Source organism: Hirundo rustica, chromosome 7 (assembly GCF_015227805.2).
Source record: "Hirundo rustica isolate bHirRus1 chromosome 7, bHirRus1.pri.v3, whole genome shotgun sequence".
Classification (NCBI taxonomy): domain Eukaryota; kingdom Metazoa; phylum Chordata; class Aves; order Passeriformes; family Hirundinidae; genus Hirundo; species Hirundo rustica.
The window spans coordinates 24205230-24232345 of record NC_053456.1 but is presented as its reverse complement, the minus strand read 5'-3'; the positions used below and the strand labels follow the sequence as shown (position 1 = coordinate 24232345).

Below are 27116 nucleotides of genomic sequence, written 5' to 3'. Positions count from 1 at the left end.
ATCTTAAAAAGGTCACATTTATACTGTGGGAAAAATTAACACCAGAAGTTATCCAACTTATCTGTGGCAGCTTCAGATCCCAGCTTTGAATTCAGTGATGTGCTTTCTTTAGTAGTCAAGATATTTTCCTTTCAATTACTTCCCTGGTCTTTTTTGGAAAGAAGAGTTACCTTTAATCCAGATTGTCTGTAAGAATCCATGTAATTTCAAGGATCTGCCTTATTTGTACAGTTAAATGGAATATGGATGTGGCATGGAGTAGGAATGAACTCTCAGAGCTGGGGTGTAAGTATAAATTCACAGTCATAACTGCTGTAGTGAGAAGTGAAATCCCTAAATTGCATCAAAAAGATTTTCCCTCAGTGAAGATGAAAAGCACAAGGAAATGTTATGCCAGTACTGTTCACGGCAAAGCCAGTGCTGAAGCACTGTTCACAAAACCACAAGATTGCTTCCCTCCCCCAGGCAATCGGAACAATAGAAAACACAGAATCAAAGATGCACTGTTTTATATTTGCTTGGCACCATGCTAACTTAATCAAGAATGAACTTGCTCAAGGATTTTTTCCATAGAAATAGGACAACAAGCCATTCTGGTACCACTCCCAGAGTATGACTCACAAAGAGAAAGCAGCAGAGAAAGGCAGTGGTTTTTTTCCTTTCACAAAACCCACAAAACCCTGCAAGGTTATGCACTTGTTTTTGCTTTTAATTGTGTTACTTTGATCCTTTTCCTATTGATGTTTGAAAAATTAGTCTTAAAGGTAAATGATGTCAGTGTTGATGGAGCAGGTTGTCATCCCCCTCCATTTTTGCTGGAAGATGGGTGCCACATTCTGTGTTTAGTCACTTTATTGCAATGTGAAATCCTGACACGATTGCAGGTTCTTGTGGCTCCTTATCAAATGAGTTTGTCCTAGCAAAACAGACCAAATGATACCAATACATTTTCTCTCATCATTCATTAGTGTTAAGAAGGATTGTGATGAGTAAGGCTACTCTTGATAGTTTCAGTGCTTCTCACTCAAGCTTGACTCAAAGCTAGATTTTCGCTTCATTTTTTTTTTTAAGATCAGCTTCTAAAAAATATACTTAAAAACTCTGAGGAGGATTTTTTGTTTACTTGTTACAGATGATTAGGTTGCAAATCAATGAACTTACATTTAGTTGCAGTTACTTGGTAGAATTAGGTCATTGTTCCCCATTCTTGTTACTGTCACGTTTCCTGTCTGCTGAAATTCATTATCACAAAATCACAGAGCAGGTGAGATTGGAAGGGACCACACTGGGTCATCTGGTCCAATCTCTAGGGGCCCTCCTCAAGCAGGGCCCCTAGAGCACATGGCACTGGATTTCATCCAGATGATTCTCGAGTATCTCCACTGAGAGAGACTCCACAACTTCTGGATGATTCAGTGCTACAACACTGGAACAGATTGGTCAACTACACAGTAAAGAAATTCTTCCTCATGTTCAGGTGGAACTTCTGTGCATTAGTTCCTTTCCATTGCCCCAAAAAATGCTAAATTCTGCATACTTCTTATGAGATGGTAAATGGTTTCAAGGTTGGAATGTTCATGAATCTTTTACTTATATGTTATGCAATCAATTAATCTGGAAGTCAGTAAGGCAGATGGTTATTGATTAGTTCAGGTGATTTATTCTAATGGGACCTGCCTGAGTCCACTATGTGTGGGAGTGCTCTCTTGTTAGAGATGATGATATGCAGGGAGGGCAAGTTCTGAAACCTCTCCTTGTGCTCTTTGCTCCAGTCTCCAAACAAAAGATTCTGGATAGTGTCCAGACTTGGAAAGTAAGTCTATAGGGTTACAAAAATGGTATTTTAGTCTGATATTTCCTGATCTGCTTAAGAAGACAGTCTTTGCAATAAGGAGGTTTTGTAGTGGTTCTGTGTGGGTGCACCACAACCTTCCACCCTCTGCATACTCACGTAGACTTACATCTCATTACTGTCTAGCAATTAATTGTATGTGTCTGTGAACAATGATGGCTTCAAGCACTAAGCTGTCAATATGACGTTCCCAGATGAACATCTGAGTAGGCGTAAATGTCATGATAAGCATGCTGCCTTCATGGATCACAGAAAGTTATTACCTCTTTTTTGCTGATTCTTATGTAACTACACTTTTGGCTTATAAAGTAGAATAAAGAGTTTTTATTTTTCATAGTCAGCTATTTAAATATATCTATTTATGTATATATACATAATCTGTGAAAATTCCTCTTACTGGTAGTGATATTTTTTCCTTCCAAATACTTGTCAAATCTGATACCCTTTCCCATATTCTTACTTAGATGAGTTTGAATGCTTTTAAGAATTTTGGTATGCAGGGTTTATATACACTAATATTAATTCAAGTCACCAACACCTATTTGCTCTCAGAAGCCACAGAGTAATTGAATACTTCTTTTTACTTAAAAAAAAAATATATCTTTAGAGGTAGCATCACTGTATATCCCTGCTAAAAATGTATTGGAGGAGCTGGGACTCATCCATGCTTTTGGAAAACTATAATAACTTTAAAACAGTATTTATATTTATTTTGATTTTTTCCTGTGAGTTTTCCAAATTGAAATAGTGTTAGAACTATAATAAAAAGCAGGAAAATAATATAAAATTGTGGCATGAAATTGATACTTTAGGCAAAACTGATGATGACCTTCAAAAGTAGAATGATGCAATCTCTGCGGTTAAGATATAGATATTGTTAATGTAGACAGGCACAGAAAGATATTTTGTAGCAAAAAACACCCCCAAAACCCAAACCAAAACCAGCATGATCAGTAAGCTCCTGTAAAAGCACACGTTATTATTATTTATAGCACAGGGTGTAAAAAGATTTAGAGTTTCTTGGGCCCAATCTTCTGGGCTGTTTAGGTTCCAGGCTGCTGGTGTAGCCGATAGGCTGCTCTGTTAGTGGTGCTTCTCCCCGTGAGTCAAAGTCTGACACGTGTGGTGAAATGCAGAATACTGATAATCAGAAAAGAAAAGCAAACCCAGAACTTTAATGCAAGATGTTTGAGGAATTAATATATGAATGTACGGGCTGCCAGTACTCATTTTATTTAGCATTTACTGCTACTCCAGGCAGACATTTTTAAAATAAGTTATTGTAGTTTTTTGGGGTTTTTTTCTGTCAGGGTCAGGAGCAGATGCTTGAAATTTCTAATCTCTTGTAAGACTGGTGCATGAAAAAGTCAAGCAATGCTGCCTGCTACTTTTAACCCTTTCAGAGAGCTTCTCTTCTGTTGCAGAACATGAATGTGAAAATGTTCGAACCAAATGTTCCCTGGGCATCTCTGTGTTCATGTGATCCTCAGTGCTCAAAGGCTTCCAGAAAAAACATGGATATGAAAGCATTTCTTCTATCTTATTCCTTTTTAAAGATAGCACTGATTTTATTTGTCTCTTAATGCAATTGAATTAAATAGGAAGTACTCCTTTGCTTCCATTGAACTGTTCTAAATCAAAGTTTCTTAACCTTCTTCTCTTGGTCTACCGCGGTGAAGAGCATGGTTGTGTGCAAGACATAAGAAACTATGTTTGGGAGTGACTGATAGTTGTTGGTGAAATCTCAGACAAAATAGAGAAATGAAGGTTGAACTTGTAGGAAGTAATCAGGTTGTTTAGGTGCCTAGACCTGAACTTTTGAGGCACTGTAATGAGGCTCGAAATGAGACTTTTGATAGTCTTGCCTTAATATGTGATGCTAATAAATACCACCATTACAAGATTTTGCTTGGATAATGAACATAACACTAATTATTTCACTGTAGTATCCATTTGTCACAAGAAACAAATGCAGCCTCTTGTCTTTTTAGCCGTTGTGTGTCTTCTTATTGAGTCCATTTACATGTATCTGGGTTTCTGCAGATTTTTCATCATAACTCATAGCTTTAAACTTCTCACAGTTCTTGTTCAGCAGGTTTTTTTCTAGTGTTTTATTTCAAGTTTTCTCCCCACACCACTGTGGAAAGTTTGACAGTCTGGCAGTTTAAGAAGAGTCTCATCTTTCTGTGTGTCTGTTTTAACCCTTGGTCTGGAAAAAAGTGCTGCAGCTTTTTGGGCACGTGCCAAAATAAAAAAAGGAAAAGTGCCAAGTTCTTAGTTTTAAAATAAGACCAGCAAAATTGTATGAAATGATTCATCACTTCCTGGCAAGTGTAATTATCACTGCAGTCACCACTCTCTATCTACTTGCACCCTTGAAAGATGTGCTAAATGTTACTTTAAGTTCTGGAAGTTATTCTTTCAACTGAATCAACTAAAAAAAAAATAAAATAGAGCATGACAGGTGTGTGCTTTAAACAGGAAATGATTCTGATTTCTGGGACTCTCAGAACTGCCTTCATTTAGATGGCCTGCAAGAAATGTGTCCCATTGCTGGATGGAATATGCTGAGTTTACACTGGTATCTATACAAAGGAAAGTATTTCAACTGATTTAGCTGTTGTTTGTCATTGTTGGAAGTTGACTGCTCAAATTTGAAACCAGTTCCACCTCTTATCTGAGCATTTATTCATTGTCTAGACTGGGACACTGGAGATACATTAATTGTGTTTAGTACTTAGTTCATGAACTTTTTTACATGGTTTAAGCAAATCACTTGTAACTTCACTCCTAGAGACACTCCCAGGCCATTACCTATAACCAACGAATCTTATTTTGATAAGGCATAGTTGTAATTTCTCTGTATTTTGAACCTCATAAAAATGACTCAAAGCATAATTGATTCTGCCTATAAGTAAACTGGGATGTGGGATGCATTCTCACCAGTCACTGCCTAAAGTCTAAAACAAAAATCAGACTTGGTAACATATCAGTGTACTCGTTTCTCACATAACATATGTTGTGAGATCTTTGGGGTAGCAATGAGCTTTTTTGTTCTGTTTGTATAGCAGCTACACAGATGGTCTTTATCTACCACTGGTGAATTTGGGTAGTATTACAGCAAACAAGTGTTTAAAATACATTGTTTAAAAGTTTTACCGTACATGAAAATTTTTTCCAAGTCGCTATGAATGATTGCTGTGTTAGTGAAAAGTCTTTACCTAACAAATAAATGCTCTTATTTAGTGTTTCAGCATTTATTTTTTGCATGTCACCTAAGCTCTGCTCATAACTAGGGGATTGGTGCAAAGAGCTGCCTTTGTTCTCCTGATTCTGTGGCATTCAACTCCAGCTGAGGGTCTCTCCTGTGACCTTGTGTTGTTGAATGTGAGAATCAAAGCCTTCCTAAGACATATCTCATCCTGGAATGCTACTAAAAATGGAGACATCCAAGGGTGCCTAACAAAAGAAATATTAAGAGCAGAAGAAAGGAGGAGGAAATTACTTCAGTGGTAGTAGTAAGGGAGGGAAAAGTCCTAAAAATCTCCAGAAGTGAGAATGTGGAATGGCCACAACTCATACTATCTAAATTCCTGCCATCACTTTGCCCAGCTGCTGATTAGTTATGTTAGGACAAAATAGAATTTCAAACTGGGTTTCAGCTTTAGAATGAGTGAATATATTGTCTCTCCAGAACTGTGTCAAAGTGTAGACGTTTCAATACTTTTACATCAGGAGGATAAATGGATGTTTTGTGTATTGTGGATGTTCTATTTAGAATCTTGGATTTACCTTTTAAAATTTCATGGTATCAAAAAACACTGGAGATGGAAGTAGATTTCATTTCTAGATTTACATTAGAGTAATTGGGTAGCTGGGAAGGGTGCCAAACACCTCCTGTGTTTCAACATATGCTTTAGAGTCTGGATTAGTTATCTTTGACTCCTTCAGGAAACCTTTATAAAGTTGACTTGGGAAATCCCAGTACTTTTTCTCCTTACTCTTCCCTCAGTCAGATTCCAGTGAAGAGTCCTTTAAGAAGCTGAAGCAGGATACTCTGCTTTAGTTTTGTGTTTGCAACTTTGGGGGAGTTATGCATTGGTGCATTCTTGCATTATAACGTTGCTTAACTTGAAAGATTGCATTGTGCTGCTGAGAAAGTGTGAGTAGGTTTCCGATTGGACTGAAGATAATTTTTAGTTAAAACTAATTTTATGTACATGCAACAAATTATATGTATCCCTATAGTTTAGTCAGTCAGACCAGTCAAGTGGCCTTTTTCAAGGTTCTTTAGTATTTCTCATTGTGATTTGAAGGTTTATTTGCATTCCTGACAGAGCAAGTCACTGATATTGTCAATAGGGTTTGTCAGCAAGCTGGCAGAACGTAAGTGTTCCTTTCTTGGCACAGATAACATTAAGAAGTTTATCAGGGAATATTATGCAGACTCAAAATCTGTCAAAAATATGAATGACAGTGTGATAGAAACCACCTGCACAGCTCACGATATTCTTGGATCAAAGTACCAGCAGGAAATCACTGCAGTATTCCAAACACTAAATATGAGTTTTTAACAAGGCAGAAATCTTGAGGAAAAAGTAGATATTTACTTTTTGTCTCTTTAAAGCAGTCCCTTAAACCTTGTACCGAAGGAAATGCTTGAATGTATGGCAAGTGCTAGTAAGAAATACTGCGTTCCATATCCACAAATTAACAAGATCTGTCTGAAACTAGGGTACCTGCTATATAACAGGGACAGAAAAAGATACTACTAGGTATGACTGCACAGGAAAGGGGTTTTAGAAGAAGCTGTTGCTACTGAGTCACTGAAATGAAAGTTTGCTTCATACAGGAAAAGAAACAAAGGTAGAAGGAAGACCTAGTTCTTGCAAAGACTTTTAGGCCATAAAGTGAAACAGCTTTTGAAGGGAAGAATTTTCACTAGGTCTCAGTGCTGAGCTTAGGCAGTCTGAGTTGCAAGTGACCTGTCCAAGATCAGTCCATGGACTTATGGAAAGCTCAGGGCTCTTAGATCCTAACCCAGTCTTACCTGTCAGTCCATGCTGTTTACATTTGTATAAAAAGGAAAAATAATCAGGTTATTTTTGCTATTAATCTGCTTTAAATGCCACTCACATCACATAACAAAGGACTCTCTGAAGTGATCAGCTTCCACCATCAATATGGTGAAAGTGTGCAAGGCTTTTTATAGTATGAGCAATAACAAGCTAAATTTCTGTAAGTTAAAATTGAAGCTGCCTTGTATGCATTCCAATGTCACTTCAATGTCACAACTTTATATTAATGTAAGAAAAACCACGAGGATGATTTACTCATGATGCATGTAAATTACCAAGGTGGCTCCATAGTTGGGGAAATACCCAATTTATATTTAAATTCTAGTTGTCAATGTCACTTTAGATAGAGTCCAAGGAGGGATCATTCCTTCAAATAGTTGCCAATAAAAGGATTTTTTCCTGGAAATTTGAAGGCATGATCTTGATATTAGTTGGTTGAAATTAGAGTGCAAGGGTGACCTGTTTGCTGTGTAGTGGCTTTGCCTTTCAAACATAGTTTTTACACAGCTGTAATCACTGTGAATGAATACAGTGACTTGCTTCGTCACCTCTTTTGTTCTCCCATTCTTTGAGAAACGTGTCCATATGTTTCTCAATTTTCCCCAGCTTTTATGGCTCAGAGCCACTTTCTAAGAATCATACACTGGCTATAAAATATATTTGGCAAGGAATTATCAAAGGTATTTTTGTCAGAATAGAAGGGTGTTTCCGTGGTTCTGAAGACCTCTGGCATGGGTCCATTTTTGTTCTTTAATTTGGAATAATATTAACTTATAGCAAGACCTGTTAATACTGTGCGAGACAAATTGGAATTCAAAATTGTCCTAAAATGCAAAATTGTCAGACCTTTACTGTATTAATGTGGTAGTAATCAGCTGTACAAACATACCATGGGGTTAAACTAGCTGCATTGCAATACCACGGGGAAGGATCTGAGAGGTAATCATGAACTAGAACAATAGTGAAGTGTCCTGCTGTTATGAAAACAAGTAAAATATCGTGCTGGGAGATACAATCTCTGCTAGCGCTTGTGGAAACTGACACAGCGATCTGGCTTGTGCACTTCATACATCTCCTTCCAAATGCTGGTTTTTTTCTTGGTTTGTATTATTTGTCTTGGTTGCAAAACACTGTTTATGTATCCCATTTTAAGCTCCACACATCCATCACAGTGCTGTTCTTGAAAGGTTTTGTGTCCTTTTTAGCATTTACTATGTCAACCTGAAATGCTAAGCGTCCTTTATTTGCAAATGAAAATTGTGAAGCGCAAATACAGTATTTTAGCCATATCATTCTGAGATATTTGTCCCAGAGCATCTTAGGACTTTGTTCAGTTTTATTTTTAAAATTTTCAATTTTAGATGGAATGCACAGATGTTAGTCACAGTGAATGCTACTGACATCAGTGGGACTGATGTTACAACTGCTTCCCTGCAGTATGAATGTAAGATGGTCTGTTTTTCAAAATCTCTAGGATAAGACTTGCTTAGTAGACTTCTCAAGTCCACTGGTCAAAACTTGGAAGAACACACACTGAAGGAACTCTATTGAAAACAAGGGAAACACTGATTTTATATGGACCACTTAGGTAAATGGAAACTAAAAAAAAAACCCAAAAAAACCCCACAGTCTTCTGAAGTCTTCTTCCACAGATGCACAGCAAAAAGGGGAGTTAAAACTGAATGAAAGCTACCTTGGACTTGTAACTTTTGAGTTACAAAATTGACACCTTTTGGAAGGACAGAAAAATACATCCAGTCTTCAGTTCAAATAATGTAAAATATTATACAGTAATTTTAAATCTACATCTTATTAAAATTATTTTTCAGCTGTTGCCAAGAAGTGATTAGACAGTGGAAAACCTTTTTCTTACTGAATATTGTGGTTTAACTAACCATTCAGGAATAACTCACAAAAAGTTTAATAATTCTACAAAAGATACCAGTGCACAGATTATATTAAAAATTATGTATTTTGTTGCTCTTAGTTCAATTTTAACATTTAGTATGAAAAATAGTAACTCATTATTTGGTCAAGGTAGACACAGATGATACATAAGGAGTTAACAATGTCCTGGTGAGTACCTTGTCTTTTTAGCAGACAATCAAACCAGCTCGTTCTCTGGGGCTGGGGCATAGCTGTATGCTAAATTCATGTAGAAAATAATTGTGTGGGTAATGAAGCCAACTACATTGTACCCACATTCAAAGATCTTGGAGAGTTTAACTAGCAAAATTAGTCTGCCTCAGTCACGAGTTCAGACAGATTATGGTATAAAATGAATGTGTATTCAGTTTTTGGTTTAGCTTGTAGCTCTAGAAAAGTTTTTAAATTAATTGTTCTGAAATGGGATTTTAAATTTATGAATAAAAAAGAGGTATTTCCATGAAGGAGGGGAAAGTGAAGAAAAAAAAAATCTAGGCAGACAGTAGGAAATCGTGAGTCATTCCTTGTTTATAAACTGTAATGTTTGGTGTGTTTCACATTCTCTAGTCAGGTTTTCTTGTTTTATATTTCTGACTAACTTTTGACCCTTGATAAAAAGTGTGAGTGCTGAACTACTTTTAAGCACCATTTTTATTTTTAAAATTTGTTGACTAAATAAGTGATATACTGCCAAATTCACTGTAGATTTACTGTCAAAATTTATCCTAAGGAGTCCTGAATATGGGCACACTAGGGAACCCTTCTTGAGGATTATTACCTGTTAATTTGAAATAGTTTCAGAGTTTTCTCATACTTTGACTACAATTAGCAGGAGAGCCTTGTTTTACATAATTTGGTCATCCTAAGAATTAAATTTATGGGGTGGGGAGAGAGAAAACTATTTGAGATATATAATTCTACATTTCTCTTTTGCTTGTTGCTTTTCCTCTCTGGAATTTCTGTTGCCAAATAACAGAGGGAGTTTTCTTCTAAGTCTCTGTAAAGTTTTGCTTGAAAAGATAAACTTCCTGCTAATCTTCTGTCATGAGTACACATATTCTTGGCATGTTTGGAAGAATGTCATCACAGTGAATAGACTTGGGAAGAAGTGTTTGCGGTGCTGGGGGATGGTGTGCTGGGATAAGGAGGAAAAGAAAGTAGGTGATATAGTAAAAGGAGAATAAAAAATTCTGCGTGTCATTTTACGTTAGGAAGATAGTACTGTGTATCGCAAAAGCCATAATAGGATTTAGATAGGAAGGAAAAAAAAATTGAGTCATTACTGTATGCATTAAATTTTGTGAATTTGCAATAGAAAGATAAGAATGATCAAGATGTTATTGTCTTAGATTAATAGATTTTTGTGTCATGTATGAGGCATTTTTTGTCTATGGTCATGTTAGATATCTGAGGATAGAGCTGAACTCAGAATTTAAATTATCACTATTTGTAGGACTTAAAAATATGAATGTCAGATTTCAAGATATCTATGGGGAAGCTGTTATTTAAAAACAATTTTTCACAATCAGGAAGCAAAGATCTGTTATTAGTGTTGGTATTTCAAAGAAACAGTTTTTTAAGATGACTTGTAATCAACAGTAGAGCCTTTACCATGTCATCTATTTTTTTGTACCTACCCAACAGCAATGTGAGCAAAGAACAATTAGCTGATAGAAAAGATACTGCAACAAGTCCCAGACACTGCTAATCCCCTAGGAAAGTGCATGGGTTTATACTTCTAAATAATTTCTGTGTCAAATTGGATGCCAGTAATCTAATGATGGAAACCAGAAAATCTCAATAGCTGTGTATGGGTCAGGGTATTTTAACCAATTTTAATGAAGTAAGTTTCAGAAGGCAATGGTGTATGTGATCTTGGAGACCTTGATGAAAGAGCAAAATATTTTCAAAACCTAAAATAAAAAAAATTAGGTTTTCAAACTCTGCCACCTACACAGATTTGAATGTGACTTGCAAAGAAAAAACTGTGTAGTGAAGATGATAGATTCTTGCCTTGCTAATGATAGATTCTTGCTTCTTTATTCCAGACATTCAGGTGAGAACTGCTGTATATAGAGAAAATTGATGCAGTCTATTATATACCTTCTTCTTCCTTTTAGAAGATCCTCTGGACCATTAGGTGCTCATATATTTTCCATGAGGAACTGCCGTTCAGCAGAAATTCTTTTGGTCATGATTTTGATGTTGTCCAGTCGCCATGCTGAGCATATATGGCACAGTCAGTCATGTTTTCCTTTCTGAACAATTTTGGATTTTTAATTTTTTTTTTCAGTTTTTAAGTATTGTAGCAGTTATCCTGGCATCTACTGTAAACATTACCTTTAAAGTGTTTAGCAATTATCTTTTGCTTGATTTTATGCAGCCCATCTGTAGTAGATTCTGGCAATTTTATTCCTCTCTTCCACCCTAAAGAGCAACAGTATGCTTAGTCAGTTGTTGCTCAATTATCAGTGTATAGTTGCCATTAAATGTATACATTTAGAAAACACATGGCACATCAATTACTGTGTTTTCTGATACAGACTGAAATTCCATCAACTGTGGCCAATAATAATATTGCACTGGCACAAAACCAAAGAATGCCATGTTTTGACTTGTGTATCTCAGTGCTAGTTTAGCATCATATATCCCAAAGGAATTTCTTTCTTTTTGTTTCCCCTCCCTTGCTTTTCTTCTTATTCCCCTCTTTCCCTTAAATGAAGATGCAAAGCATGAAATCCTAATAGGTAGAATCCAATAAAATACAGCTGTCATACTGGTTGCATTCTTCAGAAGGGTTCTATTAATTAGGAAAATTAATGTTCCCATAAGGCTTCTTTTTTTTTTTTTTTTTTTAATTTCTGCTTATTTGCTTGAGTTTTACTAGGACTTTTATGATGTATTAAAATATAAAAGCACAAATAAAGCACTGGGAAGCTTCTTAGGCCAAGTTCCTGTGTTCCAGTCTGAGCAGGAAAGTCTTAGCAGGGAAATTAATCTCCTGCATGACGGCGTTGACGTAAGTCTCTGCTCAGTTTGTGTGCACATGTAAACAGGGAAAGTAAGAGAGAATAAAACTATTTTATTTTAGAATTTCATTTACAATTTATTTTACTTAGGGGAAAGGTAGAAAGGGAAAGCAGAATGTAAAGACCTGCACAACTCTTTTCACAGAGCTTTAGCACACATACTGCAGTAGATCCTGTGACATTTGCAAACTCTATCTGCATTCTGAATGAGTCACAATTCTCCTCAGTTCTGTTTGGTTTCTCAAGCTTGGAGAAGTCATTAGGTGAAATTTTAGAGTGGGTTTTGCTGACGTCAGCATGAAGAAACCAATTGAGACTGTCCTACTCTGCTCAGAGTGCAGTAAGCTGAATGCAAACCTGGTATAACAGTTGGGTGAAAAACCACTCAGCCTGATCCTTGACAGGATGAATTGTGCCAAGGAATACAAAAAGTGTGGGTAACCATAATTCAGCTCTTAAACCATTACACAAACACAGTTCTAGTAGGTAATGCTGTATATCAAACATGACATGCTTGTGATAAAATTACCTTTTGCATGGCAGGCAATCACAGCATCTCCTTTAGCATTTAACCTGTTTCTAGGGGCATCAGACACCTGGACAACTTTATTAGCTTGCTATAGGCAGATTTGGAGACCCTGCATGGAGATTGGAAGCTGGTAAAGGGCGTGCTGAGAGGCTTATCCCTCTCATTATAACAGAATGGAAGGCTCTAGAAGCTATTCTGTCTTGTCAAGAGCCTCGAAAGACCCCCTTGCTGAAGTGATAGTGATGGTATAGATAGATTTCACACAATCCCCTCTGGTTTCTTTTGCACCAAGTTTGAATCCTTAGTGTATACACAGCCTTTATTGAGTGAATTTATTCTAGCAAGGATAGAGATACTTGAATAAAAATCTGGTAGAACAAGATAAATTGACTTGCTACTACAAAAAGTTTTCTCTTCAAGCCTAGTCATTTAATTACATGACAAGTTTCTTAAACAGTAAACTGGTGCAAGGAATCTTATGAAAAGAATGCTATCTTACTTTTTCATAAGTTCTGCTTTAGATTTTTGTTTCAAACCTATAAGAAGAGAAGCATGTAGAAATATGCTGTCTTTATTTTGAACTGCTTCATTAGTACAAGAAAAGGAATGCATAAAACTCACCTCTCCACTTGTTCTCTTGTTGCTTGCTTGGGAAAGCCCCTAACCCCACACTTATGGAAGCAAAACAGAAATGGTGTTTAATGCATTAAAGCTTTAGTTGTCACTCTTTGTTGCCAGAATTAGGGGCCAAAGTTCAATATTTGGATTAAATGGCAAACCGGTGAAAGATTGAAAAGCCCAAGTTCTACAGCTGACAGAGAAATGGTTTAATGCACACTAAAATTTGAAGCAAACTAGCAGGTTCAGTTAGAAGCTGGTAATAGCAGTTGTTTACCAAAGAATTTTAGAACTATGAGATTGGATTATGTATTTAGAGATTATTTAATCTATATTTTCATCCCCAGCAAGGCTAATAACTTTGGACATGTGCTTATATCTCCTTTTAACAATCTATGCTTAGAAAGCTATTTGCGTTTCCAAGACTAGATTCCCTTAGCAAAATGTGTATTACTTCCCTTTAGAAACTATTTTTTTCACCATTGAAACTTTTTTATCACAGTTTACAGCGCCATGAGCTATTTTGTTATTTCTTGACCACAGGGGTAAGGAAAATAATCTGTTTCTATAAATTACACAGCTATATTTATGTTCTGGAATATTTTAATTAGGTTTTCCTTTTCCTTAGGCTACATTGTGTGACCTTCTGTCTTTACTCTTGAGATGTTTTCTAAATTTCTGTTTTGTCAAGGTTTGGTCTCGTATGTATCTGCTGAATCTTGTTTTCTCAAAGCAAGAAACAATGCTTCAGGTGAGCCTTAGGAACACAGAGAGTGGGAGGTTACTCTCCTGGACAATCCTCCTTCTTAAACCTCCTAGAATCATGCTTGTTTTTGCCTGAGACTATGATTGTTTAGTGTGTGATTCACTGCTGCTTCCCATGCATTTTCTGAAGAAATGGCCCCTTGTCCTGCAGATTATTCCCATGTGTATGTGGAACTTGGTATTTTTTTATATCCCCTTTTTTTTTTTTTTTTTTTTTTTTTCCTCTGAAAATTTCTGCCTCTTGCCAAGGACATTCAGAAAAGATTGCTGGCTTAATGTCATTTTGGAATAAGAATATCTCCTTCCTCCATCCAAACAATTGAAGAAAATATTGAATAGTGCTGGCTTTGAAACAGCAGACTGCTTAGATAAATTATCTTTCTACTTTGACAGAATTACTACTCTACAGTACATTTTGCCAGTTATTTTATTTTTCTCACTGATAGCCCACCCTTTTTATAAATATAATTTCTTTTTCACGTATGTGGTTGATCACACCTTCATAATTTCTTTGTCTCCCCTTTCTGTTGATTCTCCCACCTCTGTGTCTTTCTACAGAAGAAGAAGAGGTCTTAACCCCAACCAGCAATGCTTACTTGTGTCTTCATAGCTGGAAGATATTTTAGCCAGAAAGTAGAAAGCATCAAGTGTCTGACACATACAGATTCCTGGTTCTTAATTTTACCATCTTAATTGCCCCCAGTTTTGATATCAAAGTAGGAGAAATAATTGCATTTCTAGACTTCTGGCAAAGAGCTATGGATCAATAAGAAATATGTGGCATTAAAACAAGCAGAACAGAATTTTTTTGGCTTCTACCTCATGTGTAGTCTTTTGCCCTGAGACAGAGTATTAAATATCAAGTTACTTAACTATTGCTATAGATAGTGAAGTTTGCAAAACTCAGGTTCTGTGAGTGGTAAAGAATTGCAAGGTTTTGGTCTAAAAAGTCTTTGTTCACATTAATATATGCACGGGACATGAAATACAGTAACTTGCATCATGTAGAGCAGTGGTCATTGGCCGTGATGAGCAAGCAATAACTGGAAAATAAATCGAGAAAAAATAATTTAGATGTTTTCTACTTGAGTTTCATGCAGCTTTGGAAAATTAAATAAGACATCTCCAGAGCATCATTTAAATAGGTTTTTACCAATCTAATTAATCCTAAGAAGATTAGCTTGAAGTAAGAAATATGGTGAAGCTTGTCTAAAGAGGACTTTTTAAAATTATGATAATACTTTCAAGGAAAAGCTCACTATAATTACCCTTCCTCATTATGATTCCAGTGTACTTCTTCAGCCCATTCTGTGTAACAGGTTCAGTATAGCCTATAGATAGGAGGACTATTATTCCAATATGCTCCAATTCTGCAATCTGCTGAGTGTGGTGAAATTTATGTGTTATTTTTCCAGTTGGACTCAGGCTTCAGGCCCGAGTCTAGTTAATCTACCACATCTTTCTGTAATGCCCTCTGTCAAAGGGCTTGTGTGACGCTTATTTAACATGTAGAAATGAATTCTGAATATTATAAAGAAGTCAGTGGGCAGTTGCTGCGTTGAATGAAAAAAAAGGTCAAAAAAGGCTCTTTGCAAGATGAAAACCAATGCAATTAAAATAAAGTTCTATTACCATTTCATATTAATAGTACTTTTTTCAAGCCATGTTCGAATGGAAGTACAATGAATAGCAATGCAGATTGGAGTTGGCCAAGAAAAATTTACTTTTAAGATATTTTCTTCTTTCAGGACCAATAAAACTGCTAGATAAAAAGTTTGGGAATTCAGTGAAAACTTATTTGGTATAGCTTTCAATGAGAATTTGGAGAATTTTTTTTCTTGTGACTTTCTGGATTTTTACCCTGAGATACAGAAAATCCCCCTAAATAACAGAAGTATAGCAATATATGCATGTAACTTGAAACAGAAAGCAAAGGGAGGTTTCTTTGTGGTTTTTAGCTTTATGTATTATCAGTGAGTGAGCAGACTTCAAAAAGCAGCAAATTATTTTGAAATGCTGAAACCTAGAGCAAGAAAACGATACGAAGGAAATAGTAAATCTTGGCAGACAAGAATGAATGAGATGGTGACTAGATGAAGGTCTTTAAAAATATGACAACACTCTAAATGCTGTGTATTGTTGAATAAAGATCTTCAGATCCTTCAAGATCTTGCAATCTGGCACAGGTAATTGTTTTCCAGGTGAAGATGTATGTCTCTCTACTTCTCAGAGGAATAGAAATAGTGGGGGTGGTGAAACTGAGCTACATAAAATAATTGGTGATGACAGTCTCATATTTTTTTGTTTAGAGAGTTGCTCCATGACTGTATCAAAAAAATAGTCTTATACAGTGTGGGGATCACTTTCAGGCTAACAAAACTTGACACCATCACTCTGTTGTAAAAGCAATATATTTTACCTCTAGGAAGAGACTTGTTTCAATAAAAATCCACTTATCTCCTAGGTTTTCCTTTGTGAAAATACATATTAATAGAATCCATGTTATCTCTCTTTTATATAGAGTTTTTAATGAAAATATTGCTAGTTAAATAATAATTTATGCATAAAGTAATGGGACCTTTCATGGTGATGTACAGCATAAGATGCATCTTACTTCGTTATCTTGCTTCAAACTTTGTTAATGCCAGTGTTATGTACTTAATTGTGTAAATCTGCCCCTCTTCTCCTCTCTCACCAACCACTAATGCGACTGCAGAAGAATCCCAACTATCCTGACCCCGCTTGCCCCACGTCAGGATCTCCCCCTCGTACGCACTGAGTGCTTTGCAGGAATCAAGCCGCAAGGGAGCTCCAGTGCTGGGATGTAGGGAAGAACCTGTGGCAGGACCTTCCCTCCCTCGGCAGGAAGGGGGCACGCGGTTCCAGGGTGTGCAGCTGTGTGTGTGCTGCTGCCTTGCTGCTCCTCTGGCTGGGTTCCATGTTTCCCATCAAGACCTGTGCTGGCACAGGTTTGTTATGAGCCTTCTGATGTGTGTGGGAAATTGTGTCTCACCTGAAGCCCTCATGACTTCAGCTCACTGAGAGCCACGGTCAGCCGCTTCTGCTTTATGGCTTTGTTTACAGCCCGTGTTTGCTGCGGTTGAATTCTTCCTGATTTATGTCAGTGTGATGTCAGAGCAAGACTTTTCGGTTTGGATCTATGTTGAAATCTTATCTTGCAAACAGTAACAGTTTGCTACTGGCGCTCTCTGAACTTGGTCATTTTTGTTTTCCTCACTGATGGAGCTTTGGTTTGTTTCATGTAGTTGTGGTCCTACCAGCTGCAAACACCATATTCTGCTTCAGCCAATTAGGCCATTAGGTTATGTATGCTAAAAATTATGAGCAGTGCTTTAATTTGCATAGTTATATCCACACATTATCCAGAGTGAATAAAAGCCAGATTGTAAAATAATTACAAATCTCTTGAAGTAGAGCCAGCCTTACAGACCAGATCCATCCGTCTTCATTAATTTGTATACAGTTTTTTTTTTTACCAGAACAAATTTGCTGAAGGTACTCACATGGGAATGCTGAAACAGCTGCACAACTTTTATTTTGAAGAAAAAAAAGTTGAGCCTCGGAACAGTGTGTTTTAGAGAGAGAGAGAGAGAGAGTGACTCTGCATTTAAGACTTTGACCAGTACGTGTAAGAAGTACTCTCATGGCTGGGATAATCTAACAGACTTTTACCTGGGTAGCACTTGGCAGAGCTCCCCTCTTTTCTTGCATAGTTGAAAGGGATCCAGTGCAATTCTGCCCTTCGATCAACTTGACTCCAGTTTTGCTCAGCCTGCCCGGTTTGGTAGCGCACGGCTGTGCCTGGCTTTTGTGGCCTCTATGGCCCTTTTCTGCTCCACTGTCAGAAAGAGGGAGGGAGGCTTCCCCCAGCACCAAAATACCATTCTGTGTGCTCTCTGCAGCACAGTAGCTAAGAACAAGTTTCCCGATTACTCCCTGGGTTTTTTGCAAGTTACTTGCCGGAAGAAGTCTTTTTCCCCACTTTAAATGGATGATTGTGTTACAATCAAGAAGAAGCATCTCCAAAGACCAATCTTTAGGTAAGTGATGCTATTATTACTTTGAAATGAAAATGTTACCAACTTTACTCTCTAGTCCTATTTGTTAACTTAAAGTTTGTATACAAGCACACAAAAAGTTGTCGAAGATAAAGGGTTTAATACTGTGTAGCCTAGTAACATATTAAGTGATTTCTGTCCTCAGAATATATTTTTTTCCACTTAAACTGAAACTATGTAAAAGTTATTTTTCTTCTCTCTGCATTCTCTAAAGTTTTGTGTGGGATTGTCTTTATTATGAAAGAGCGATAGAGTAGTTTTTGAAAACTTTTTTGCATGCGTTCTGCTTTCCTACAGCTCCGAAGCCCCTCAGTGTATTCTGGAATTATAAAACTTTAAAAGTGGAACATGGTTCTTGGCTGGTTTAGCTGGTTTTGTCTGATTGGCAGTTTTAATACTTGAACTGATGCACCTTTCAGAGTAAAGTAGCCTGCTTGCTGGGACGTGCAGACAAGTGCTTAAAGTCTAAATGATCTGTAAGACACTTCTGACAGTAAGAGTTCAAGTTTAAAGAGTAAGAAGTGGGAATTTTAGTGAGGTGATTCTTCAAAGCATCATTATAATATTAATTTGATCGCTGAAACATGTGGTTTTTTATTTTTTTAAAATTTAATTGTAGAATTCCTTTACAGATCAGGATTATATCTAGTTTCCTCGTGCTTTCTATCACAGGAGACTCCTTTCTTTCTTTTGTCAGGGCTCAGCTACAGGCCAAATGACCCTGAGTGGAAAATAATATTTCCTCAAACTGCTATAAATAAGGATGCAGTGGTTGGAAGATTAAATAAACTGCAATAGTTCACACTTCTGTTTATAGCTGAAAATCTTAACAAAACCCCAACTCTTACTGGGTGACTTCAGTAGGAGATTGTAACCACAGTGTTAATATGACAAATAAATATAAGATTATGGATTGTCCCAGAGCAAATACAGGATTGTTATTTCTTGGATCACCACAATTGATGTCATATATAATGGGAGTGCAGCAACAGTTGGCACTGCAGCTCTGGAGTAAGTTCAGACAGGTAGTCGTGCCAGGATTGTGTCCTACTAACCTTAGATCGGTTAAAAATCTTTCAGTACTAGTATAGTAGCAGGGCAGAAGGAGAATCTGGACACTAAAAGGTTACTGTGGAAGTGGAATGACTGAACTGTTAAACTTAAGTTTGCATCTGTGTGTATTTGCTATGCAATTGATATCGTATATTAAAGTAAACATTTTGCACTTCAGTAAAGAGGAGCTAAAAAGTTCTTTCACAGAAAGCTTTTGACTGACAGTTAAGAGACGTTTGATATTTTCATTATGTGATATCTTTTTATTTAAGTTAAATAAGTTTTAAGTTTAATTGAATGCATTTGTTTCAATATCAGTAACCATTTCCAAGGATCTGTGGTAATTATCCTATGAGCTGTAATTAAAAAAAATAAAATCAAAATGTACATTCTTCACAATTGTTTAGGGCCATTAGAATTGTGGGTGAATAAATGCATATAAAAACATTTTCTGATGTTTGGTAATGTGCTATAGAAATCTTCTGTAGTACTGGATAGTTTGCAACTGCTTTTTTAATGGAGGTTTCCTTAAATTGTCTTGTGGGAATGAACTTTAGTCAATGAAATACAAGAAGTTTCAACATTTCTTTCCAAAATCCACTCCTTCAAGCCAGTTCTTAATAGAGAACGGCAACTAAATATTGTTGGCATGCTTAGTCCAGGGTGAGAAAACCCCTAATATGGAAGCCCCCAAAGAGTCCATGGCTTTGCAGTGACTCTTCTGGCAAAAGATCTTCTCTGTAATACTACAGTAAATGCTTAAGAAATGTTTCCAAGGTCGAGACCAGCATAATATTTTAGGCAGCTCAAACAGAAAGACAACCTCCGTATGTCATAAAGATTGTATCGTGTACAGTAAATACAGATGCTATTCTATATTAAAGAGCTGTGTTTTTTTAAATGTGTGTTCATTTTCCTTATGACTTTGGAAAATATTTCTCTAGTGAAAAAGTGTTCTCATGCAAGATTTGTGAAGATTTAGCCTCAGTCCTTTGAATGCTGTGGGGGTTTTTTTGTCCATATAGGCAAAATGGGTTTACTGGGTACAAATCTTACATTAAGGTAACTGAATCAGCAGTCTATTCGATTTTTTTTCCTTGAAAAGAGGAGAAAAAAAAATTCCCAAGTTTGATATATATTTATATTTATCAATGTTTTGATGACAACCAACACTAATTATAGTTACTCTTAAAAAGTGTATCTTTCTTGGGAGTTGTTATGTTAGAACTCAGTAAGTACCTATAAGTATCTTCCTACTTAGCACAGCTGCATTTACAGTGGATCTGTGCTTTTACTTGTTGCTTTTCCAGAAATGTAAAAATTAAAGTATTTATTCTAAATAATCCTTTCAATATTACCAATACTCTACATAAGAGTGGGATCAGTATTGTGTCAAGATGGGAAACTCACTGAAAAGAAGATATTTTTGACTTCTTTACAAATTTTTTGCAAGTTCTGAATTCATGAAGAAATAAAAATAATGGGAATTAAGTGTAATGTTTGGTACTTGCTACCCAGCAGTGCTTGGAAATAACTAAATTAATTCAGAAATATAACTGTGTTAAAAAAGTGCCAAGCTTACAAATCACATTGAACTGATTACTAAAGTACTAAAGCACACCAATTAAGCTAAAAATTTTAATTGCATCAGAAAAGACTGCCAAATACTTAGAGATTCCTGCATTCATTAATATCAAAGGAAGAATCTGCTACATGCAAAGATATATTTCAACAGAAGATGTAGCTTGGATATTCATTGGATATTTTAATGCTAACAAGTAACTGAGGGCATTTCATATTTTTATTAAGAACAGCATCTTGAGCATATTTGCTGTGACTGGATATGTTGAAATTAATTCAAACAATAAACAAATCAGCTTTCTCAAAGAAAGCAATGGAAGCCTCACAGCTCCTACATTTAAAATTGGGCTGAATAAAGCCATATAAAATATGCTTTAGGGAACAAATTCTTCTCTGTCAACTGCATACATTAGATGATATAATAAGTGTTCTAGTGCTCAAATTTCTATGAACTCTGTTAAAATATGAATCTACGTGGTCATTAATCAAAACTTATACTGAAGCTAACGTTTTTGTGCACTCTATTTCAGTCTTTAGGGAATGGGTTGGGTTGCGTGACTTTGGACTTCCTGGTCTTATCTGTAAATGGAAGCAAAAGGATCAGATTGTCACAAGACAAGTTGTTCTTTGGGTGTCTTTGCTCTGGTAGGGTCCACAAAACCCTGCAAATAGTTCACTCTCTTTATGCCCTGGAGTCGATATAGTATGTACTGAACAGGCATATTTGTGTTTTGCACTGGTATAGCTGCTGTTGGCACCTTTCCAATTTGTGTCTGTAGAAAGGTACCGAATCAGAATAACAGATGAAGAAGAAGCTACTTAGAGTAAGCAAGTACCTGTGGGCAGCATAGAAAGTTGTAGACTTCAGCTGCTTAGAAGTCTATAAAAAAAAGTATATTTTCTCCCTTTATTTTTAGCAGCCTTCAAGTAGCTCCAAATCATTATCTTTATACTGTGTGTAGGGAATAAATGTGTATCGGGAACTTTGAGGGGTTTATATTGAATTGTGCACTGCAATTACGGTGCATATACCTTATATGTAATTATTGCTGGTGATAGCTTAATTGTAAATTAATGTAGCATATTAATTTAATGAATGACAGTTTATTCCTGTTGTGTAGGAGGAAAGTGGGCAGAGGAGAGAAAATGCAGTTGTCCTGTACTTCGTGCTCTAAGGAAAGGCTGAAATATAAAAACACGATGCCACAAGAAGACCCTGAAATCATAGTCTGTTTCTTGATTGTCCCTTGCCCTAATGACAAACTTTGCAGCTTTGCAAACATGCACATCGTTCATAGCCATGGCCATCCTACTAGTAATGGTGTATTTTCTGTCTATGTGCTCCCTTCTCTTTCTTCCTGTGTAGCTTTAATGGCTACCCTTGATGGGTAAATGCCCCAAAATATTACATAGTTGTGTTGATTTAAACTGTCAATATTTCTTTTTAAATGGCAGTGTCTTAGAAGAGGTGATTTATAAATTCCAATGAGATAGAGGTTGATATAGAAAAGTGATTCTATTTAAATCTGAGGCTGAATGAAATTTCTTTTTTGTTGAGGAAACATTTTTTGTGCTTTTCTCTCAAAAATGTTTAGTCAGACCTAAAAGCCATAAAAAACCTGTTATGCTGTGTTCTTCACTTCCTTGGGACAAGGCCCATGAGTGAAGAAGATACACTGTAAATGGATATGGTGAAAAGTACAGGAGAGTCGCAGTGATTAATATGATCAAGCTGGTGGGAAAAGGAGCTGTAGCGAAAGGTTAGAGCCAATCCTTTTTCACTGACCTTGTAGCCTTCAGTTTGGTGGGAGAGATTTATTTTCACTCCCACTTGCATTATCCTTTTCTGGAAAGCTGTAGGTTTAAATCACCTGTAAGAGTGCCCAGTTCTGCTTTCCCAGTGCACCACTTTCTGCACTACCACAGAGTATGTGGCACCTGTCTCAGGTGAGCACGCTTTCCATCCTTGGAAGAGAGCTCGTGATGAAAACTGCAGTTTGGCCAGGTGATAGCCAGGGTACTATATCCTGTCGTGCCTGTTTAAGTAAAAGGCAGGTTTTTAATTTGTCTCAGTTTGTCACTGTGCTGGTGAGAAGGGTGTGCAGGCTAAGCGCCTCCCCAGGGTCAGGGATGAAGACACAACTCCTGCCTCTGTGTCTGGGGTGGAAATTGGTGGAGGAGGGAGGGGGGGCTGAGTTAGTGAGGCACAGCAGTGAAGAGGAAAAATGAACTTCCTTTATATGGTTTTTAAAAAAACTGTTTCTCTCAAATCATGCTGAATATTTCCTATCATAATCCTGGACAGATCACAAGGCTCTTGTAAGCATTGGTTTAAAAACCAGACTTAGGATGACTCTCTGGGTTCCCAATTTCCCCATGGATGCATAAATGCATTCAAAGCAAAAGAAATCTTGATTCACCCATGGAGCAGAATCACATGTGCTGGAGTTGGTCACAGTACTGAGAGCCTCATTAAACAGTCTTTATTAGTCTGCTGGGAAATGATCTTCACTAAATAGGAGAATGAAAACCAGGTATGCCAGGAAGACGTGACATGTAAAAGTTTTTTTCTTTTCCTTTTCCTAGACTTAGTATTTCAGTGTATTCTCTGTTTATAATATTTTTCTTGCCCTTAAGGATTTACTAGATATGTCAGTAAAAATTGTTTTCCAAACCAGGAGAGAACAGTAAAGAACAACCCAAACCAATATTCTGTTTATTACTGGATTTTATGCACATGCTGACTTCTGAAATGCTTAATTTTCCATTAAAAATGCTTACAATTGCAAGCATTTATTTTAATTCTTCAAAAATTTTCCTTTTATGTACATTAAAAGGCAGAGAATAGAAAAAATGGCAGAAGCAGTCTACCCACCTAATAATGGTAGCTGTCTAATTCATTTTTAAATTAATGTGAAGGTGAAAACAAGATTTGGTTTGACATTAAAAAGAGTTTATATTTTAATTATTTCTAATTTTTTTATGTGGCTATGCTCCCCATGAGACAATAATGACAAATCATGAAGAAAATTAACACAAACAGATTAGAGACTGAGAAACAATTTATGAAAAGCTTTGAAACTGTTATCCCATTATAATTTTCTGAATTATCCACTCAAGAATGATTTAAAATTTGTTTTAAAAAATAGGAATTTAGATCAATTTTATAGACAACTGCATAGATTGCATTGATGCAAACCTGTGATCCTCTGAGTACAGCTACTAGTGTGCAAAAATGGCTTTATTAAGACCTTCTCTTAGAAGAAATTAGTTGGCCATTGCGACACTACATTTGAAATGGTATCACTTGATTTAATATTCTTTTTTGGCAATATGTTTTTATTCAGAGAATGGAAACCTGAAATTCAGCAGGAAAAAAGGGAAAATAGGAAAGACTTAATGAATAATACAGGATCACATGGAAATAAATACTTGACTAATACAACAAGTTCCGTTATGCTAGCCTTAAATTAAAATTTTAACTAGTGTACATCAACTTGTACTTACACTTTAATAAAATTTAATAGATTTCATTTATATATATTTATTACTCATTTGTATATTGTGATTTCAGCATGAAATTTGCCCGTCCAACGTAAAATTAACCAGAAAAGTATAGATTTTTTTTTCTGGTATCAAGCATCTTTCATTTTCAGCTTCTCTGTGTGTTTCTGCAAGGCATTATGTTTTGTTGTGGTGACTTAAAAATCTTTCTTAATTTTAACAAGATCTGTGCATGGAAATGTAGAAGAAGAATTATTTTCCATTGCTTCATCTTTAAACTTTGAGATTATGAGTATAATACTAAGAGACGTAAGTCAGGAATGTTGTATGATTGCAAAAAGAGCAAGAAAAGAAATTGAAAATCATGGAAATATGATTTATTTGTCAAATATTTATAAGAATTATATTCACAGTAAATTACTATTATAGATGCGTTCTGAGCACGGATATTTATAAATCATTGTACTGTTATGAAAAAGCAGGCCCTCAATTTATGAGCCTTGAAAATTATGCTTTGCTATAGTGAGAGTAAATCCAACATTTTCTATGACTATATTTTGTACTATGTTGTAATTTAGTAGGCTCAGTCCAGATGGAAACCCTTTTCTACTAAGGCCTCTACTGATAATAGATTCAAAAAAAGGCAAAAATATTAGAAATTTAATCAGAAGGTGAGAATAATCAGAGGGGGAGATGGCTGTGGATGGACATTCAGCAAAGCAAGGAGACAGCCAGGCACACAGCTGGTGCTGAAGGTGAAGGTCATTTCATGGTTACAAGGAAAGAGCAGCCAAGCCTTGCTGGCTTTAAAGGCTTGTGGTCACTCCATGCTGGTAGTGGGATGGGAAGAGATGTGGGACTTGGGAAAGGCTGAAGAAATTGCTGGTGATTATGAGTGGGAAAGGACACAGGAAAGGGGTCCAGTCAGAAGATGGGGCACGGCATAAGCAAGTGAAGTCTGAAAAGTCTCATTTCCTTACCTCCACACATCTTGCAATGGAGACATGATTTTGTCAGTGCTGGTGTGCCCACTGCCTTGGGAACCACTTGCACCCGTGCAGGGCGTGTGATGACTGCAGGGTAACTTCTGTGAGTGCCAAACCAGATTCTGAGCCTTGCTGTTTCCACTCCAAGGTCTCTTCCTGCTGCTTCAAATTTCTGTACATTATCTATATGTATTTTTTTTCCAAGTCAGAAATCTCTTTATAATTCATAACGTTTAGTGTGGCTGATGTATATTTTCTCTTCAATGTAAGGAGTTTTGTGAAACACCTTTCACAGAGATTTGTGTATCCCATCCTCACATGCTGTTTGTACTTGTGCTTCTGTTTTAACAGCAGTTGTTATCTGTCCTGTTGCTCTAGATGGACCTTTTAGACACTCCCAGAACTGCAGATGAAAAGTCAGAATTTTAAATATAGGATGTCAGCATCAGAGTTAAACTTGATGGTGGTTGTGGTGAATATGTAAATACGAAAACCAAAGCAAAATTCAGTGGCGGAGTAACACTGAGAAGCTCGGTAGGAGTTTTTGGAGTTGAGAAAGGGAGAATGGTGAGAAACTTTATAGAAATAATGTGAAGCTGAAAAAAAAGAGGTGAGGAAAAGAGAAAAATAAAACTAAAGGAAAATTAAAAGAAGAGAATGAGTAACAGAATATAATGAATAATGTGGAAATGTAAAGATAAGCAGGTGGGGAGCTGACAAAGAAATTAATGAGAATGTGGTAATTTTCAGTTTTACATTCTTACTCATTGCTTAATAAACTAAAACATTAATTGTAGTAATAATTTCATGTTTTCTGTAGGATAGACTACAGAGAGCGACACTGTTGACATAGATCGAATATTTCATGTTGCCCTGATGGTCTGTTTGGGACACTGCTGGTGTGCTGTTTTGTGCTATTCCCAAGCAAACTTTTCTAGAGTTAATGGTGAATTCAAGAGGCATTACAAGATCAGTTGCTGAGCTGTTTTTCTGTTGGCATGAGTGAGCTTTGTAATATTTTGTGTTGTCAAAAATGTCTGATTTTCAAGGTACTTAAAGGGATCTGAAAAATATATTCATTAAGTGGATTCTGGTGTGGTTGTGGGTTTTTTTCAGCTGGCAAAAATTAGGTAAAGCTATTTCCTGATCACCAGAAATGGATGGCTGGATGACATTCATCCAGTCCTTCATCTAGCATTTGAAACATTGCCCAACACAGAATTTAAGCCTGGATCTGAAATTAAGTGGCACTTAGGGACATGGTGTAGTGGGACTTGGCAGTGTTATGTTTACGATTAGAGTCAATGATCTTAAAGGTCTTCTCTAACCTAAATAATTATTTTATTCTATGATTCTGTTCTCGAGTAGTGCCATTCTGGTTGCTGGAGCTCCAAAGTTTTCAGCCCATGTTCAGACCTTAAAGAATGTTCCTCTTGCCATGTCATGGTGATTGTTAGGGAATTTATGTGTAATGTCTGTACTTTTTGAGAGAACTAGCTTGATTTCCTTTCAGCTTCAACTGAGAAACATTTTGTGCTGAGCTCATCTTTCTTAAATTATTAATCCCCTAACTTTATAAAAATTGCCTTTCACTACTAGAACGGGTCCTGCTAACATTTCATTTGTGTAGTAGATGTGTTTTCTTGTGGCTTTGCATAACACAGACCGGAACTTTTGTTTTATGTAAAACAGGTAAAATGCATTGGTGTAAAACTAATGTATTGCAATAACCTTTTCTATTGATAATGGACAATTACAAGGAATTTTTAAAATGTTGTTGTGAACCAAATTAATGTCTTCCTTAATGCTGGAGAAAGGATTTCAGTACTATAACATGCTTCATAAAAATTAAAATTAAATTACTATTTCACCTCGGTAACTGAGGTATCGTTTCCAAATAATTAGCAGTATTTTGGTGTTGTTTTGAGCAGGAACAAATTACTGAGTTCCCATAAAAATGCATATAGATTTTAAACTATTTTCAACAAGACTAATCTAGCCAGAATGATTGTCCCTTCAGGGCCTAAATTAAAAAATGTACTGTTGTGTTGCCAGGTCTCTCTTTTTACATTCCCTCCTCCTGGAATGTGAAAAACAGCTTTAATGATTCCATTAC

General features: G+C 36.3%; 1 protein-coding gene across 8 annotated transcripts in view; it reads left to right on the top strand.

The window, feature by feature from the left end:
• PDE1A (phosphodiesterase 1A) overlaps nucleotides 1-27116 on the top strand; it is a 201923-nt gene that overhangs the window by 69003 nt on the left and 105804 nt on the right. For 3 of the 8 annotated variants that reach the window (XM_040070515.1, XM_040070508.1, XM_040070506.1), the window contains exon 2: nucleotides 17298-17858. The exons of 4 other annotated variants lie outside the window; for them this stretch is intronic. In XM_040070515.1, coding sequence (XP_039926449.1) covers nucleotides 17806-17858 — 53 coding nt within the window. In that variant the 5' untranslated portion in view covers nucleotides 17298-17805. Of the gene's footprint in view, nucleotides 1-17281; nucleotides 17859-27116 lie in introns of all 8 variants that reach the window. One more of the 8 variants, XM_040070507.1, reaches the window with a different exon arrangement.